This window comes from Choloepus didactylus, chromosome 1 (genome assembly GCF_015220235.1).
Source record: "Choloepus didactylus isolate mChoDid1 chromosome 1, mChoDid1.pri, whole genome shotgun sequence".
Classification (NCBI taxonomy): domain Eukaryota; kingdom Metazoa; phylum Chordata; class Mammalia; order Pilosa; family Megalonychidae; genus Choloepus; species Choloepus didactylus.
In genome coordinates, this window is record NC_051307.1 from 198,788,484 (window position 1) to 198,808,329 (window position 19,846).

At 41.6% G+C, this 19,846-nt stretch overlaps 1 protein-coding gene across 1 annotated transcript in view; it reads right to left on the bottom strand.

The window, feature by feature from the left end:
• LRRC2 (leucine rich repeat containing 2) overlaps nt 1–19,846 on the bottom strand; it is a 96,250-nt gene that overhangs the window by 31,258 nt on the left and 45,146 nt on the right. The window contains exons 3-5 of the mRNA XM_037849333.1: nt 17,184–17,391; nt 14,958–15,114; nt 704–840 (exon numbers count right to left, since the gene is read on the bottom strand). Of these exons, the coding sequence (XP_037705261.1) occupies nt 704–840; nt 14,958–15,114; nt 17,184–17,391 (502 nt within the window). The remainder of the gene's footprint in view (nt 1–703; nt 841–14,957; nt 15,115–17,183; nt 17,392–19,846) is intronic.

Here is a 19,846-nt window from a genome sequence, read left to right on the forward strand (position 1 = left end):
ATTCTTATGCACTATATAGATAACACGTCTTAGGTTTTAATGCATTGGAATAGCTAGAAGTAAATACCTGAAACTACCAAACTCCAACCCAGCAGTCTGGACTCCTGAAGACAATTATATAATAATGTAGATTACAAGGGGTGACAGTGTGATTGTGAAGTCCTTGTGGATCACACCCCCTTTATCTAGTGTATAGATGAGTAGAAAAATGGGGATAAAAACTAAAGGACAAATGGGGTGGGATGGGGGGGATGATTTGGGTGTTCTTTTTTCACTTTTATTTTTTATTCTTGTTCTGGTTCTTTCTGATGTAAGGAAAATGTTCAGAGATAGATTGTGGTGATGAACGCATAACTATGTTATCATTCTGCGGACAGTGGATAGTACACCATGGATGATTGTATGGTGTGTGAATGTATTTCAATAAAACTGACTTTAATAAAAAAAAAAAAAATACCTTGCATGAATAAGATGTTTTGCTTAGTTTCCCTTTGATAGTCTGAACTTCAATTCAGGCCCTGGCCTAAGTAGGCACATTTTTAAAAGACCTTATAATAGCTTGTATAGGGTGATTAAAATGCCAGAATAATGTGATATAATAAAGATGGACTTCCTCTTTTAACCTTCTACCCTGTATTTTAGACCATTTAGAGTCATTACCAAAATCAAAGTAAATCATAGTGCAGAAATGTTTATTTCTTACTTCGAAGGGGAGCTCAGTTAATTCTAGATTCCCAGAAAAATCCAGTTTCTCCAGATTTTCACAGTCTCCCAGTTCTGGAGGAATGCTTGTCAGATGGTTGAAGCTCACATTGAGTTCTTTAAGGTTCTTCAAACGACCTGTCATCAGAAGGGGTTAACATCCATTGAGTAGGTCCTTTAAGGTCTTTTAAGAACAAACAAAAACCCTCAGATTTAAAACTTTTGCATAACTAATAACAGGGAGGGCCCTAAACATAACTTCGCATGTTTTATAGGCACTCTTTATTAAATGTCTACTCATCTTTTATCCTGAACATTTTGGTCCTTGATCATAGCAGTTTTTGCTTACCCTTTCATTGTTTAATCCTTCATGAAACAACAGGAGAGGTGAGTGCAGGAGATTGTCCTCCGAGTTGCTTGGATCAGACCCAGCACCCACAAAGCATAACCCCCTCAGCAATTACCTGAATTAAATAACAAGCAATGGCTTTGAAGAACAGTACAGCTCCTAGGAAACACTGTGACCTGCTATGGCCAGTGGCGGACTCTAATGAAAGGGAGCTCGGCAATGAAATATGCTCAAAGCTCTATAGATGTGATAAATGATTCAAGCAAGTCGACTGTTTACAGATCACGTGTAATTCACCATTTATGACATCATGCACCCCGAACAATATGCTGTAAGTCCCTCTTCCAAGCAGACAGTGACAATACTAAGAATAATTGCAAAAACTGGATTGATTAGAAAATACTGCAGCCCAATTTTGTCTCGACTGAATCAATAAATAACCAGTTCCAACCAAGAACTAGTATCACCGCAAATATATTTAATACTCAAAAATTATGTCATACATGTGCTAAGGTGTTAGAGACTTCATTAACATTCTTCAACTAATATTTAAAATTAGAAAATCTGAATTATTGTTTACTTTTACAGAGTAGACACCTGAAATACAAACTTCTTGGCATTTTGTAAATGAAGAAATGAAACATACAAAGGCAGTGCATTGGAGGCAGGGCCATTTCTGAGTCAACAGTGCTACTACTCAGTTCCTTAGAAATATTAATGATGTGGAAACCAGTGGCCCCTTTAACTTGCCCCACCTGATGTACACTGCAAAACCTGAAAGTGCCTGTTGCGGTCAAAGTAGCAGGAAAAGGGGATAATATAAAATAAGGAAAAGTCATTTCGCTTATGCAGAGGACTGAGGAACAGAGGACCACACTAATGCTTTCCGTAGCCACAGTTTCTGCAAGTCTGTGTGTTGCAGAAACTTTCTTTCATTTAAATAAGGGAAGTAGGAGATTGGCACAGAAGACGTGAATGTCCCATGTGTCTTGTCTTCAGACAGGTGCAGTAAATGTATCCATTAGAGTTACATGACCGGATTGATCTGCATTTATTCCAGTGCATTAGGACACATTTATACCATCTTTAAATGTCCTTTACTACCATGAGGAGATACAAAGATAAGATAAAGTAACTGAAGAGGGAGAAAGCTGTATGTCAACTTCTTAAAGACAGTCAAAGAAGAAGTAATAGCTTTAAGAAAGTCTACATCAAGCACAACATTTTATAAATTATAGACACAAAGAAATGGTATATGTTTCCATTAAAGTCACTGTTATCCTTGCTGCTCATTTCCACGATGCCTGACTTCATTATATAAATATGACTTTCCCTTTCTTGGTATTTTGGCAAGAATTTGGCATTATTTATCTGAAAAGAGCTCCGTTTTCTCGGTCAAAGAGGATTTAGATCCCAGGCCCCAGCTGTTGGATGTGGGAGGGTGCTAAACACAATGTAGTATTTTTTTAAGTTCTCTTTGTTAAATATCTATCCATCTTTCATCCTGAACGCTTTGGGCCTCTCTAAGCAGGGCACTCCCTTCGCTCTCCCTCCCCCTGCCTCATTCAGGAGGCAAAGGGCACTCTGCAGAAACCCCAGGAAATGACGGTGCCCTGGTAATAGCAGCTCCAGCTTCCTGCTCATGTAGGGTCATCCCCACCAGCCGTCTGCCCTGGCAAACAGGGCTTTGGAAAATGAGCACACTTAGGAAAGCCTCATCAAAGTCACCAGGCCTCATCTTCAGCAGTGCAACACCCAGCCCAGTGTGGCCAGAGCTTCAAGACGGCCGTTTACTTTCTCATCATTCACTTCATTTCTTATTTGACCACATTTGTTTTCGGCTTATTTATCATGGGAGCAAAAACATAGAATACAGCATCAAGGTTTGAAACATTCTTAGAAAACATGGTTATTAAAATTGCCTATACTGATATGTCAAACATTAATAGTTAATAATGGTCAAGGGCTTTACAAATGCACTGCACATTATAGATGACAAAGTGCTATCAGGGAAATTATCTCTTTTTGATGAAGCCTCCGCAAACCTGGCCAGCACTGGGTAACTTCCCGGCTTCAGGAATGGAGTCCTGCAGAGATTGTGTAAGTGATCCAGACCACACAGCTACCAACAGCACGGTCCTCCTCCCAACCACTCCCTCTTCCTCCTGCAGCTCTCAGCTTTTCAGGCATGCTCTTTACAGCTCTTGGCACAGGAGCCTTTTATTTTATTTGTCAATAACACTTAGAATGGTGTCCATCTCTCCTGCCAGACTATAACCTTCGTAAGTGCAGGGCCTGTATCTGTTCACCATTTTCTCCCCAGGACTTGGTACAGTGCCTGGCATGTAGCAGGTACTCAAATATTTTTTGTTGTATGTGTTAGGTGCTCTCAGTGTGTTAGGTGCTCAATAAATGTGCCTTGAGTGAATGAGTTTATGGATAGCTATTGGCACAAGATGATTCAGAAGAACCAGCCCAAAGAGAACTCAGTGAGTCATGCCTGCAAATAACCTTTGAAAAGATGGCACATGGAGCAGGTGACAGCACACACCAGTCAGTCCTGTAAGCAGAGCAGGGAGAGATGTGTGGTAAATAAATGGGCTTTCCTCAGAACAAAACAGGAGCCAGGCAACAAGGGGAGGACGGTTGCAGAATTTAGAATTGTAAGAATAAAACTAATGGAAGGATTTTAAGTGCATTTTCAATATTTCTAATTTTTTTTAAGAGACAAAGGTACAACTTGGTTCTCATTAAAATCACATAAGCAAAATACATGGCTGCTTGCTTGATCAAGCTTTTCTCACCAGTCCTCCAGGAATGGGACATGGGCAGCTCCAGTTGCGACCAGCAAAGAAGCGCCATAAAAAAGTCCCGGCTGGCTGACACGTGCTGAGGTCAACTGTTAGCAAGCCAAGCTTTGTTCCCTGCTCTGCCAGGTGGAATGTGCTGCGTGTGACATTGGCTTAATCTCTCAAGCCCCTGAAGGACTCTGGAAGGAAACAAACAGGACCCCCGGCCATGCAGAGTGCCCCACGCCCCAGAAGGCCTGAGCTCACAGCCAAGCTGAGGAGCTTGAACGCTTCTGAGAGCAGGGGGTGGGAGGGAAGATGGAGCTGCGGGAGCACCGACAGCAAGCAGAGACAGGCCGTGCAGTGGGTCTTCTAGGGAGAAAGCCATCCACAGAACCAGAGACAGCAAATCCCCCTGCCTGGGAAGAGCAAAGAGGAAAGAGTCAGCAGCATCGCGGAGAGACGTGGCAGAAAGTAGGGCAGGAAGTACATCCCTCAGGGCCGGTTCAACCCCACGTCCCCTCAGCCATGCTTGCTGGGCTGTGCTTGAGAAGGACCCCAGGAGCCTGGAGCCTGGTTCAGGAATTAGGCTCCACACGAGGCCGACTGGGGTCTTCGCTGCTTGTTTACAGGGGGCTGTATTTGCTCTTCCAAAGTCCTCAGACCGAACTTCCAATGAACAGAATATGATCCAATTGTGGTGCAATTGTCTAGAGGCTTTTGTTTCTAGGACCCAAGGAACAGCATAAGAAATTACCATACTTTTAAAAATAAAATTAAATAAAAAAATTTAAAAAAATTTAAAAAATTACCCTACTTTATTTGGATAAAAATCTTTAATGATTTCAATAATTGCCTATTTTAAATCCATATACTGGTAATTCTTTGGGAGTTTCACAAAAGAGTTAAGAGGACCACTCACTGCCATTCTTAATTCCTTGATGTCAAATGTTAAAAATAACTGTCCTGATAATGAGAAAAAGAGTAAACCCTGTCTGTCGATCTTTCCTCCCCAACTTCTCCCCTCCACCAACCCACAATGGTTCTATAAGACAACATGTTAAGAGATCAAACCCAACCTCCTTTACAAAATACAGCTGCTCAACATAAAAGAATTAGAAGCCCTTTGGCCAGCCCCATGTTCCTCATTCTTGCTTGGCTACCTGATAGATCCTGTAGCTGAATATATTTTTCATTTATCTCTAGTTTGTGGAGAACATGCCCTAATTTAATATATTTTAATTTCTTTTCATTTTGCAGCATGTTTAAAACAATTCATTCTAGATGTCCACATTACTTATGTCTGGAAAAAAAGAAGATATATTCAAAATACTCTACGTTAATAATCCAAATAATATCCAAGAAGCAAGCACTGCGGAAAACCATTCCCTAAAAGAAAATATGGGTTTAAAAACTACCTAAATGATTCTGAGAAGACCTATCTATCTTTATTATTTTGTTTTTCATTTTGTTAAGAATGCCCCATGTAACGATGAAAACTTTGAGACTCGTCTGTCATAAAAAAATCTCCAAATTGGGGATACATTCCTCAACCATGTGATAAGGGGAGAATGCTATTTCTCTGCCTAAGTCATGGATGAATTATATGAAGTTGAATTGAAATAGACTCTAAATTACAAGACACATATGATTTAAACCCACTATAGATAGACTGTTCAAAGCTTCTGAGATTTTTTTGTTCCCTTCCCTCACACAGGTTGAAACATATAAAAAATTTCAACTAGAGAATTTTAGAGCTGGCAAATGTTTTAAAAATGATGATATGACGCTTTATCATAGAAATGAGGATATTAAGATCCAAAGAAATTAAGATGAAGATATTTAGTTTAACTCAAAGCTAGACTAGAATGTACATTTTCTGAATCTGAGACAAGTATTCAATTCAATTAATTTAATTTAAACATTTTGAAGAACAAATTAAATAAACCATGCCATAATCATCACTCAGCCCTTAGGGAAGAACAGGAAGGTGTGAACATTTTTATATTGAAAAATAACATTAGCAAATGTAATAATAATAATAACAACCACAACAACCACCACCAAATGCTGGGGGTCTACCTGTTCCAAAGTGCTTTCTTTGTACTATCTCTTTTAATCCTCACAACAAACCATGAGGTAGGTACTATTATTATCGCCAATGTACAGAAGAGAAAACTGAGATCTGCCCAGGGTCACTCAGCCAGTCAACGGAAGATCCAGAAAACAGACCCAGATAGCCTGGCCCAGTTTATCTCCATCTTCGTGGTATGATCAGGGGAAGCATGCGAGGCATAGTCTGGAGAGCATGGCATAAACCCATTTATATAAATATATTTAACATGCATATTTAAATATATTTGTAAATGATTATGCTTCAGTGTAGATCTATAGAAGAATACAGGTATGTGTATAATTTTGATACCCAGGAAACCATTAACAATGCTTACTGGAAGTGCTGGACTTTAAATTTAATTCCTTTCTAGGATGTTTTGAAATTTTGCCATGCATGTGAGTGTGGAGATTTCTCGTGCTTCCAAGTGGACTTGCTTACCTTGGAATAATCATAACTATGTGTCCAGCACTTTGGTTCTTCTAATCTTATCCAATCCTCCCAACAACCAAATAAAGAAAGTGCATTTTGATCCCCACTTCATAGGTGAGGAAACTAAAGAGCAGAGAGATTAAGTTGAGTGCCTCAAATGACACATCGACCTTCCAGGAACCCCTCACTCTTCACTTTCTTCTTCTCCCCTTAAGCACACAGAACTTCATCCTTGCTCCCTCGCCCCGTAGTTCTCAACTCTAGCTGCAACAGGAACCATCTATGGAGCTTTAAAAATACCAGTACCTGAACAGGGGATCCCAATTTAATAAGCCAAGCCTTCGATCTAGAGACTTGCCTTTATGAAGCATATCTCTCCAATGGCAAAGCTGAGCCTACTTATAACTATGCCTAAGAGTTGCCCACAGAGAACCTCTTTTGTTGCTCAGATGTGGCCTGTATCTCTAAGCCATCTTGGCAGATAAACTCACTGCCCTCCCTTCTATTTGGGTCGTGTTTCCAAGGGATGATCCTGGCATTATGGAATTGAGAAAGCCTTCTTGACTAAAAGGGAGGAAAGAAATGAAACAAAATACAGTTTCAGTGGCTAAAAGATTTCAAATGGAGTCAAGAGGTCATTCTGGAGGGTATTCTTATGTATTATATAGATATTCCTTTAATATTCTAGTGTATTAGAATAGCTAGAAGGAAATACTTGAAACTGTTGAACTGTAATGCAATAGCCTTGATTCTTGATGTTGACTGTATAACTATACAGCTTTTATCATGTGACCGTGTGATTGTGAAAACCTTGGGACGTATACTTCCTGGATCCAGTGTATGTGCAAATAAATAATAAAATAATCATTATATATATATATATATATATATATATATATATATATATAATAAAGGGGATAGATGATATGGGATGTTTGGGGTGTTCTTTTTTATTTTTATTTTTTTATTTTTTTTAATTCTTATTAATTTTTTTGGAGTAATGAAAATGTTCTAAAATTGTGGTGATGAATGCACAACTATATGATGACATACTGTGAGCCACTGTTGTATACTTTGGATGGATTGTATGTTATGAACATATCTCAATAAAATTGCATTAAAAAAATGATAATACCAGTGCCTGGACCCCAGGTCCAGAGATTCTGATAGAATTGGTCTGCAGTGGGGCCTGGACATTTGGATTTTTAAAGATCTTCAGGGGATTTTAATGTGTTGTCAATGTTGGGAACTGCTGCCCAAATCAAACTGGCTCCCAAGAAAAGAATGGAAATTATGCTGGCTGTCAATGATTTAAAGAAGACATTTTATGGGACCAAAACCACACATAAATTAAGAAGAGTGCCTGTGGTAGAATTTTAGGCAACTGTGAGAACAGACTCACCCCAAGCTGATGACCCAGCCCCCCCTTTTCCATGGCTCCATGCTTGCTACCCCATCCATCTGGCTGTTGACAGCAGGTTCCTGATCCCAGGTTGACAAGATGACAAGGATCCCTGCGTCTAGTCAACCATCATGGCTTCTCAGATGTGTGAGAACAGAAACTTACAATCTTAGAAGGATTTTTAAGAGTGATTCAGTCCCCAGAAATTCTATTCAGTTACTTATACTTTTAGTAAGGCTGCCCCAAAATGACTTGGAAATAATGAAATCTGGCTTCTAGCCAAGACTCTAAGTCCCCTGACCCTGAGTGATGACAGTTAAGTCAGCTAATATCACTGGGACCTGGTTTCTTTGATCTGCAAAATGAATGAGGCATAAGGTAAATGACCCTTAAAATATAGATGTACTTCTATGGTTCTTCTAAATTCTAAGAGCCTCTCTACCATCCCAGAAACTGGGCAAGGTAGCAGAAGTACTTATTCTTATTGGGTCTGGGATTTGAATTTACCCTACTTACAAGCTAAAAAATTGGCTTGTTACTTTTTCACAGATCCTGGCAGAAGACACAAAACTCTTGGGTCAGAGACAGCATATCTGCACTGATACCCCTTACCTTCAAGTCCAAAGGGAGTGCCCAGATAGACACTATGCTTACAGGGGGTTTTCATCACAGCTGAGGAACCCTGAACTTGGGAAATCTACTTCTCTTATACAAGCACTAAGCAAATCTTCCTTGTATCTGGGAGGACACATTACGTCAAAGTTAGCAGCTACATAAATAACCCTGAGAATCGGTCTAAGTGGAAGAACGTTTGGGGCCTTGCGTCTTTATAAACCCAGAGCCACCCTTGGTCCCACACCATCTTGGATTCTGGTGAATTTTCACATAAGCATGCCACTCCACCTGATCCTACGGCATGTGATGTGAGAGTGGAGCTCTGTGCAGCCCCTGATCTTTGTCCCTCACACCCTGAGGGAAAGAGAAGCAATAATGACCACTGTGTTCTTCATTTCAAGATGATGCAACAGAACAACAAAATGATACAAATGATTAAGAATTATAAAATTTTAGGCATCCAAATTGGAAAGGAAGAAATAAAACTCCCTATTTGCAGATAACATGATCTGCAAATCCAAAAAATTAGAAAAAAAAAAAAAAAATCCATGACAAAGCTACTAGAACCAATAAATTCAGCAAAGTGGTAGGGTACAAAATCAACACAAAAATCAGTTTCTATACACTAGTGATGAACAATCTGAAGAAGAAATCAAGAAAAATATTCCTTTATATTAGCAACTAAAAGACTCAAATATCCACAAATAAATTTAACCAAAGCAGTGAAAGACTTATAGAGAGAAAACTACAAAACCTTGCTGAAAGAAATTAAAGAAGACCTAAATAAATGGAAGGACAGTTCATGCTCATGGATAGGAAAACTAAATATTATTAGGATGTCAATTCTACTCAAAGTGATTTACAGATTCAGTGCAATCCCAATCAAAATCCCAACAGCATTCTTTGCAGAAATGGAAAAGTCAATCATCAAATTCATATGGAAGGGCAAGGGACCCCAAATAGCCAAAATCATCTTTAAAAAAGAAGAAAAACATTAGAGGACTCACACTTCCTAATTTTGAAACTTATAACAAAGTTACAGTAATTAAAGCACTGTGGTTCTGGCATGAGGACGAACAAATAAATCATTAGAATAGAGTTGATAGCCCAGAAATAAACCTATACATCTATGGTCAACTGATTTTTTACAAGGGTGCCAAATCCAATCAAAGGAGAAAGAAGTTTCTTCATCAAATTGTGCTGGGGAAACTGGATATCCACAAGCCAAAGAATGAAAGCAGACCCCTATCTCACACCATATACAAAAAAAGAACTCAAAATAGATCAAAGACCTAAACTATATAACTCCTAGGAGAAAATATAGGGGAACATCTTAATGATCTTGTATTAGGCAAGCAAAAGCACGAGCAACAAAAGAAAAAATAGATAAATGGGACTTCATCAAAATTTAAAACTTTGTATAAAGGACATTATCAAGAAAACACTATCAAGAAATGGAAAAGACAACCTACAGATTGAGAGAAAATTTTTAGAAGCCATATATGTGATAAGGGTTTAATATCCAAAATTAAAAAAAAATTCTTATGACTCAACAACAAAAAGACAAACAACCAATTTTAAAAATGGGCAAGGGACTTGAATAGACATCTCTACAAAGGAAATATACAACTGGCCAATAAGCACATGAAAAGATGCTCAACATCATTAGCCAACAGGGAAATGCAAATCAAAACCATGAGACAACACTTCAAACCCACTAGAATGCTACCATTTTAAAAACAGCTATTCTTAAAATAACAAGTGTTGGTGAAGATCTGGAAAATAGGAATCCTCATACAATTGTTGGTGAGAATTTAAAATGGTGCAGTCATTGTGGAAAACATTTTGTCAGAAAAAATATAGAACTACCATTTGACCCAGCAATCCCACTTCTACGTATATTCCCAAAGAAATTTAAAGCAAGGACTCAAACAGCTATCTGTACACCAATGTTCAGAGCAGCATCATTCACAATTGCCAAAAGATGGAAGCAACCCAAACGTCCATCGACCAAGGAATGGATAAACAAAATGTAGTATATACACACAATGGAATATCATTCAGCTGTAAAAAGGAATGAAGTTGTGATACATGAAACAACACACACGAACCCTGAAGACATCATGTTGCATAAAATGTCGGACACAAAAGAACAAATATTGTATAATCTCAGTAATTTAAAATAATTAGAATATGCAGTCATAGAATCAGAAACTAGAATACAGGTTACCAGGAGGTGAGGCGGGGTGGGGAACGGGAAGTTCATGCTTAATCGGTGCTGAGTTTCTGTCTGGGGTGATGGAAAAGCTTTGGCAGTGGCTGGTGGTGATGATAGCACAACACTGTGAATGTAATTAACACCACAGAATTGTATACTTGAAAGTGGTTAATTTTATACTGTATATATGTTACCAGAATACAAATTTTTTAAAAGCCATGTGTTCTAGTTTGCTAATGCTGCAGAATGCAAAACACCAGAGATAGATAGGCTTTTATAAAATGGGGGTTTATTTGGCTATACAGTTACAGTCTTAAGGCCATAAAGTGTCCAAGGTAACACATCAGTAATCAGGTACCTTCACTGGAGGATGGCAAATGGCGTCCGGAAAACCTGTTAGCTGGGAAGGCATGTGGCTGGCGTCTGCTCCAAAGTTCTGGTTTCAAAATGGCTTTCTCCCAGGACATTCCTCTCTAGCAAGCTTGCTCTTCTTCAGAACGTCACTCACAGCTGCACTCCGTTCCATCTCTGAGTCAGCACGTTTATATGGCTCCACTGATCAAGGCCCACCCTCAATGGGTGGGGCCACGCCTCCATGGAAATACCTCATCAGTTATCATCTACAGTTGGGTGGGGTGCATCTCCATGCAAACAACCTAATTCAAATGCTCCAACTTAATCCCCACTATTATGTCTGCCCCACAAGATTGCATCAAAGAATATGGCTTTTTCTGGGGGACATAATACATTCAAACCGGCACATTCCACCCCCTGGACCCCAGAAAAACATATTCTTTCCAAATACAAAATACATTCATTCCATCACAATATCCCAAAAACTTAAATCGTTTCAGTAACATAAGTTATGTACAAAATCCCATCAAAATCAATTACAGGCGTGGTGGGTCCTAAGGCACAATTCTCCTTTAGCCTTGGATCTGTGGACTTAGAACAAGTTATATGCTTCCAGTATACAAAGGAGGGACATTCATAGGATAAACATTCCCATTGCCATAAGGAGAAACAGTAAGGAAAACAGGGTTAACAGGACCAAAACAGTTCCTAAAACCTGCAGGACAAACTTCATTAGATTTCAAAGTCTGAGAGTCATTTATAGAACAACGTTGCATCCTTGGGGCTTGAGAGAGTGGGAGCCTAACCCTTCCTAAGGGCCTTTTCGGCAGCCCTTTCCTCTCCAAACGCTTACGTGAGTGCTCCAACATACCCACACATTGGGGAGACCACCTTCTTGGCCCCACCTTCCTCAAACCTCGGGGCAGCTCCCGGATTCCCTTCCATCTCCGGGGCACATGCTCAACCCCTTCAGAACAGTGTGGTGGCAGCCAGGCTCTCCCCAATTCCCTGGGAATGTGCTCCACCCTCTTTGGGACCTTGGGTGGCAAAACTCTTCCAGAGCATCGAGGTGGAATGCCCACCCTCGACCTCTGGGGCAAACTCACCCTTTCCATGCATGTGGGCTGCTCCACTCTCCCAGCCCAAGGCCTCTTGACTCCAGACCTCAACCTCCATGGCTCTGTCTTTGAAGAAACTTTTCCTTCAATTTGTTCCTTGTCTTTCTCCTCCAGTCCCGACTGGCAGCGGCTCTGTCTGCAAAGATCTCCCAAAAATTCTGTTGGCTTCGCATGAAGCATACAGGGGTCAAAGCCATCAGACAATAGGAGTTTCCACAAATCCTTTCTGGATAATTCCATCTCCAATCTTGGCTTGTACTGAAATGGCGGCTGGGTTCCATGTTTGGTTACATCCTCACGTTGGGCTGTAGCTTCTGGAATTCCACCCCCTGGAAGCTCGTAATTTTCCAAGCCATCAGCTTCTGGTTTCTTGGAACCCAAGAGTTCAGTTCTAAGTTTCTCTCTCTCTGCTTGCATTTTACTATAAGCTGCAAGGAGAAGCCAGGATACATCCTCCATACGTAGTCTGGAGATCTCCCCAACTAGGTATTCCAGGTTGTTGCTTCCAGATTCTTCCTTCCATCTCACACCAGGACTCAATTTTGCCAAATTCTCTGTCACTTTAAAACAAGGATTGCCTTTCTTCCAGTTCACAACAACACATTCATCATTTCTGTTCAAGGCCTCATCAGAAGTATCTTTAGAGTCCATATTTCCACAAACAGTCTCTTCAAAACAGTTTAGGCCTTTTCTATCAAGCCCCTCACAATTCTTTCAGAGTCTTCCCCTTATCCACTTAAAAAGCCACTCCGACATGTTTGGTATTTGCAAACTCAGCAGCAAAAGCACCCCACTCCTGGTACCAAAATCTGTTCTAGTTTGCTAAAGCTGCAGAATGCAAAACACCAGAGATGGATAGGCTTTTATAAAACGGGGGTTTATTTCGCTACACAGTTACAGTCTTAAGGCCACAAAGCGTCCAAGGCAACACATCAGCAACCGGGCACCTTCACCGGAGGATGGCCAATGGCGTCCGGAAAACCTCTGCTAGCTGGGAGTGCAGCTGGGAGTGATGTTTTGAAGAGGAGCAAGCTTGCTAGAGAGGAACGTCCTGGAAGAAAGCCGTTTTGAGGCCGGAGCTTTGGAGCAGACGCCGGCTGCCTTCCCAGCTAGCAGAGGTTTTCCGGACGCCATTGGCCATCCTCCGGTGAAGGTGCCCGGTTGCTGATGTGTTGCCTTGGACGCTTTGTGGCCTTAAGACTGTAACTGTGTAGCGAAATAAACCCCCGTTTTATAAAAGCCTATCCATCTCTGGTGTTTTGCATTCTGCAGCATTAGCAAACTAGGACACCATAGAACTGTACAACACAAAGAGTGAACCTTACGGCAAGCTGTGTACTATAGTTAATAATACAATTATAAAAATATTGGTTCATCAGTTGGAACAAAGGTAGCACACTAAAGCAAACATTAATAGAGAAAACTGCAGGGGGAAAGGGGGTTTATAGGAACCCTGTACTTTATGCATGATTTTTCTGTAAACTTACAACTGCTCTAATAAAAAAAAAAAGAATCATAAAATATTGATCTATTAAAATGACAGGCTATTGTGGATCACTCTCTCTTTATCCAGTGTATGGATGGATGAGTAGAAAAAATAGGGACAAAACCTAAATGAAAAATAGGGTGGGATGAGGGGGGTGATTTGGGTGTTCTTTATTTTTATTTTTTATTCTGATTCTGATTCTTTCTGGGTAAGGAAAATGTTCAAAAATAGATTGGGATGATGAATGCATCAGCTATATGATGGTACTATGAACAGTTGATTGTACACCATGGATGATTGTATAGTATGTGAATATATCTCAATAAAACTGAATTTAAAAAAAAATAGATTGGGGTCACGAATGCACAACTATATGATGGAACTGTGAATAGTTGATTATACACCATCGATGATTGTATGGTATGTGAATATATCTCAATAAAACTGAATTTAAATTAAAAAATTATACTATTAACTGAAAAAAAAAAGGCAGGCTAAAAAAAAAAAGTATCAGTGAATTAATACACGGAAATAACACAGATTCCTAAAACAAAAAGAAAATAAGCATAGAGTTCCTAAGCACTTCCTCACTCACTCACGGGACATCTAAGTGTCTGAGCAATTGGCAAATGTTTGTATGTGCTGAGTTATGCAGCTGGGGTCACAGCACCACTGCCAAAGGCATCTCTGCAAATGAGGAGCCCTGGGGACGTGGGAACAACCCCACCCAGAGACCTTCTGGGGCAGTAAGTGGAGGTTACATAAATGAGCCAGACAGCTTCTGGACTCTGGCCATGTGCTGTTTGCTTCTTTATAGTAGCCTGGGTCTGTTAGCCTAAAAAAGCCTTCCAGTGCCAAACTCACATACAAATGTTTTAAAAAATAGTGCAAATAAGCCATCTTTAGCCATTTGGAGCTGGCCTGCTTTGCACAACCCATGAAGTTGTGCCCGACATCTAGCTACAGATAAGACAGGCCCTGTAGTTAGTTATAAGACCCAAAGCCACTTCTGCACCTTGTTGCTTTCTGGCCCAGCGATTCCCACCATGCTAATTCTGCAACACTGCCTAGAGACCAAAAGCTCTCCTCTCCCTTTCCCCTCTCCCCCAGAAGTTTTCCTTGCCCTGTTCCCCTTCTGGCAGCTCCCTCACACGGCAGCCTCTGGAAGATCTGCTGAAAGGAATGTCCCCTCTGTTAAAGCAGCACCCTAAGCTTATGTGCTACTGCCATCTAGTGGTCAGATTTTTTCCTGCTCAGATCCGAAATTCTCACACTTCAATTCCCTACCCAGGAGGAAACAGTTTGTGCAGTGTTGCCTGCCAACCAGCTGCCTTTTTACCACAGACAAGAGAACTGAAGACTCCTGCTAAGTAACATACCAATTTCAGCTGGAAGACTTAAGATTTGGTTTTTTGGCAGATCCAGAATTCTCATTGCTTGAAACAGCTCAATATATGCAGGAATGAATTGAATCAAAGTATTGTTTATATGCCATTCTTTCAGGTGGGTCTGCTCCTTCAATGAATCTGGGAACTCCTAAAATAAAAATTAAATTACATCAGTCAGAATGAATTCCTTGATTTGTTGAAGTTGAGTGGCAATATGTACACAGCCAAGTAAAACTGAGCATGCATCAGAGCATTAGATTTATGTGCAACTCTCCAGCCATTTTAAAAAGAAAGCAAAGACACTGCAATTGCCATTAATTTCAAAATGGCAGATTAGACCAATTTCAAAGCAGCCATGAATTCATATGATTAAAAATCAATGCGCTGTGAACATAGCCAGGCTCACACCTTTGCCACAACACCTATCATTTATTTATATCATACCAACTTAACATCTTCTAAATATAAAGTCTTCCTGTACATTAGATTTTAAAATGTGTGCTGCCTTTCCCTTACTCTGTAATTACTTTTAGAAATACTGGATAAACATTTAATATTTGCTGTGCCAAATTTCCAAATGTTTTTATGATTTTACAGTAGGGAAAGGGCACCAGAAAGACAGAGGAGAGCTGACTTCTGGTCAAGGCTCCGCCATTTTCCAGTCGTGCTGCCTTCCTGGGCCTGAATCACTTCTAAAGTGACAGTGAGGGACTCAGCAGCCTCCAAGGCTTCCCCTAGCTCAAGCATTCGGAGATAAAGTTGTAAACATGTAAAGAATGCTTAAAGACTTTAAAGATGCCACTTGTCTGGTTGAAGAAATTCAATTCACCAAGTGTATTAGTTTCAGGAGCTGCTGTAACAAATTGCCATTAACTTAGGGGCTTAAAGCAATAGAAATGTATTCTCTCTCAGTTCCAGAGCCCAGAAGTCCAAAATCAGTGTGTCAGCATGGTCCATTCCTTCTGGAGGCTGTGAGAGAGAGCCCGTCCCACACCTCTCTCCCAGCCTCAGGAAGCTTCTGGCAATTCTTGGCATTCCCTGCCTCCATCGTCATGAGACTTTCTTCTCTGTTTCTCTGTGGGTCTCCATTTCTGTCTCTCATAAAGACACCTGCCATTGGAGTTAGGACTGACCCTAATCCAGGATGGTGTCATCTTGGGATCCTTAACTTAATTAAATCTGCAAACACCCCTTTTCCAAATTAGGTCAGCTTCACAGGTTCTAGGGGCTAGAACTTGGACACATCTTTTGTGGATGCTATTCAACCCACTACACCAAATTTTTATCAAGACCTCCTGCGAATGAGGTTGTTCTCCGCACTGAAGGGGTGGAACAGAAATGAGGATGGCACACGCCTCCCTGACTTCATGACACTGACCACAGCATCACAAAGTGTGATGAGCACAAAGGAGAGAATGGAGAACTCTACCAGAATCATCCCAAATAGTTAGTCACCCAGTCCAGAGTCCTTTCCCTCATACAATGGCAGGGTAAAAAGAGATGAGAGGGAGCAGGTCCCAGAGGAACTTTGTCTTAGTAAAATGGACTACAGCCCCAGAACATCTTCCAGTCACAGGCTGCCCTAAGCAAGCTGACTTATCCTATGCTAAAAGGTGCTGCTTCAACCAGAAAATGTCAGATTTAACATGAAAAAAAGTCAGTTCAGATCATAGACAGCCCCCGGAGACACCTCCCTAAGCAAATCAGCAAGTTGAGTGGGGTGGGGGCGGGGGAGCAGACAGGGGTGGGGAGGATCTGTCTTGGGCTCGGAATCTCAGGGCAGAAAACCTGAATAGAGTCTGGAGAAGCTTCTTTGCAGCTCTACAGCACTGTGACAAGGCAGCAAGGTCAACACCCACTGAGAGGTGTTCTATAAATAAAAAGCTCAGTTTGGTTAAAAAGAAAAAGAGGGCAGAGTTGTTTTAGATGTCAAGTGAAAAACAGCAGGATTCAGCATCCTTAAAGGCTGTACCATCCCTGGTTACAAATCCTCGGCCCCAGAAGGATCCAAGTGGATTGCACTGCTCTTTCCAGGGCTCCACTGTGCTTCAGGGGGAAGAGGACATGAGAACCAGTTCAGAGCAGATAATCCACTCCTCCCTGTGCAAAGCTCTCTAAAGATCCAAGCATTCTTTCCACCAAGCCCAGTGCCCGGATCTCAGGTGGGCGGCGCACTGAGCACCCACTCACTGCAAACAGAGAAGCAAACAGATTTACCTTCCAGCACTCTCCCGAAAGTTCAAACACAAATGCACTCCTCCTTTTGTCTCTCTCCTTGGAAAGGTCACTCTGCCTTGTGAGAGAATTCCTTTCGATCCTTTCCAGAAGCCGCGCGCTGGTGTCTATGAAACCATTCTTGCAGTACACAGCTTGGGGGATGCCTTTGCTCCTGCACTCGGCCACAAAGTTCCACTCCTCCTTTATCCTGCAACGGGCAGCAGAGGCAGCGGTCACTCTGGTGGGGACTGGCCAGCACCTGCCTGGAGAGCCGAGGCAGGCCACTGGGAGCAGGGGCGGTCCTCACCATGCTTTCCCCAGGCCCTCCCCTCCACCTTCCTCCCTGCTCCTCCTCTCCTCTTTCTTCAGCCACGGGGAATGTAGTGGAAACCTCAGACCCTAAAAAAGTAGGGGAGATGAATTAGATGTAATTAATTCCTGGCTAAAATTTCTACCAAAATTATCTACAGATTTGATTGCTTCTAATTTCCTTTGATATTATCTTGAGCCAACCTAAGTTGAAAAAAATGCAGAGCCACAGGAATGTGCTGATCTTTCAAGGGCATTTGAAGAGAGAAATATCTAGATGGCCCCAGTTTATAAAGTACCTGACTTTGGAATGTCGTTGTGCTGGCTGGAAGCTGTTATGTACCCCAGAAAAGGCCATGTTCTCTTAATCCATCCCTGTGGGCACAGACCTATTGTGGGTGGGACCTTATGATTGGGTTGTTTCCATGGAGATGTGACCCACCCAATTCAAGGCGGGTCTTAATCCTTTACTGGAGTCCTTTAAGAGAGCTCATGGAGAGAGAGAGCTTAGAAAGAAAATACCCCAGGAGAAGCAAGAAGGACCCACAGGAGGAGAGAGAGAGAGAAATGCCCAGAAACTTTTGGAGACAGCCTTCGAAACCAGACCAGCAGATGTCACCATGTGCCTACCCATGCAATAGAAATCCTGGATGCCAGCAGCTTTTCTTCAGAGAAGGTATCCTCTTGTTGATGTCTTAATTTGGACATTTTCACAGGCTTCGAATTGTAATTTGTAACTCAATAGATTCCCATTGTTAAAAGTCAACCCATTTCTGGTATACTGCCTTCTAGCAGCTTTAGCAAACCGAACCAATCATCCATAACCACCTTGGGAAATTTCACTCCTGTTCATAAACTCCAGGTCTAACCAGACACTAGGGCTGGCTCAGGACTCCTCAGCCTCCCACCACTCCTCAGGACCTTCTTTTTGTTAATATTCTGAATTATCATTTTATAGCATTCCACATTTATGGCTTCTCTCCCCAGCCTGATCATAAGCGCAATGGTGACAACAGGCCACAATGCTCGTCTTGCTTTCCTCTAAATGCCCAAACAGCCCTTAGGACTGTGTCTTGCATCTGGTAGGTCTTTCTCCATTTAGGGATTTGATTTTGGTTTGGAGCCTTTAATGAGTTCATATTCTGTATGACAAGATTCTTTGTGGGTTTCCTTCAAATCCACCAGACACAGATATTGCCTGTATCAAAATCAGGTAGCCCACCCTGGATGGGACTTAGCTGCATTCTGCCCAACTCAGGAAACTCCTGGCAGGCAGGAGCCAGGGCTCTGGGGCTATTTTTTAAATGGGCCCCAGGCAGTACAAATACTAAATAAACGCTAAATAAACCCTGTAGCAGAGGGTCAGTCCTTGCAAAGAAACTCTGGGCTTTTACCTGAAGGAAGGGTGGCTAGAACCACACTCAGCTGTTGGAAGGTGCTGTGGGGTCTGCAGAAAGCCTAGGAGGGGAGTGTCAGGAGGGGCCTGAGAGCATTAAGAGGGTCTGGACAGGGGTGTGCAGCAAGACCTGGTCTGGGCCACTTTCAGGCACTGTCAAGTGTGTGGAGAAATTTAAGACTGAAATAGGCAAAAGAAACTGCAGGGTAAACTTTCACTGGAATGCTGGAGCCTGTGGGGATTATCTGGTCCCTTAGGGATATGCGCCCTTGTCTTTAATGGGGCCATTTTGCAACTCCGTAGAGCTTGAAGTTAACTTGTAGAAAAATGATAGCAATACAAATAACTCTTGTCTATAGAAACACAGATAAATTCTGTCCAGGGAGGGAAAACTCTCTACCCTTGAAAAGTCAGTTTGCTCCATTTGTAAAGTCACTTCAATATTCCTGATCTCTAAATGTGTCTGTCCTTTAGATTTCCCCTGAGCGGGTCATAACATTTTCGTGGCACCCTCGTGTAAATAATGAGAAAAATAGAAAATTGAATCTTTAACGTATTCATTTTATATCTGCAAGAGAGTCACGAGCTCGCCTTTTTTGAAAATTATCCTTTAACACAAGTTAAGTCCCCTGGAAGCACTGAGGGTCTCAGAAGCTCAGCAGGGGCACTGTGAGGTGGGGAGAGGCCACCCAGACCTCCTTCCTGCACCCCTTCTCATACAGCAACTCTCAGGGCCCATTTTAGGTAGCTGCATTTGTTATCTAGCAATCCTGTCTGGTTTTGTTACACCGCTGGGCACGCAGCATTAGTTCCTGGCTTTGCGTGCTCACAATTGCCTGCCCTTGACTAAATGTGATGTGCAAATGCCGGAAGAATGAGCGAAAAGGGAAACTGGGGGAGCAGGGCTGCCAAGAGGGTGAGCAGAGGACGTGGAGCCCAGCAACCGTTCCCTTGGCAA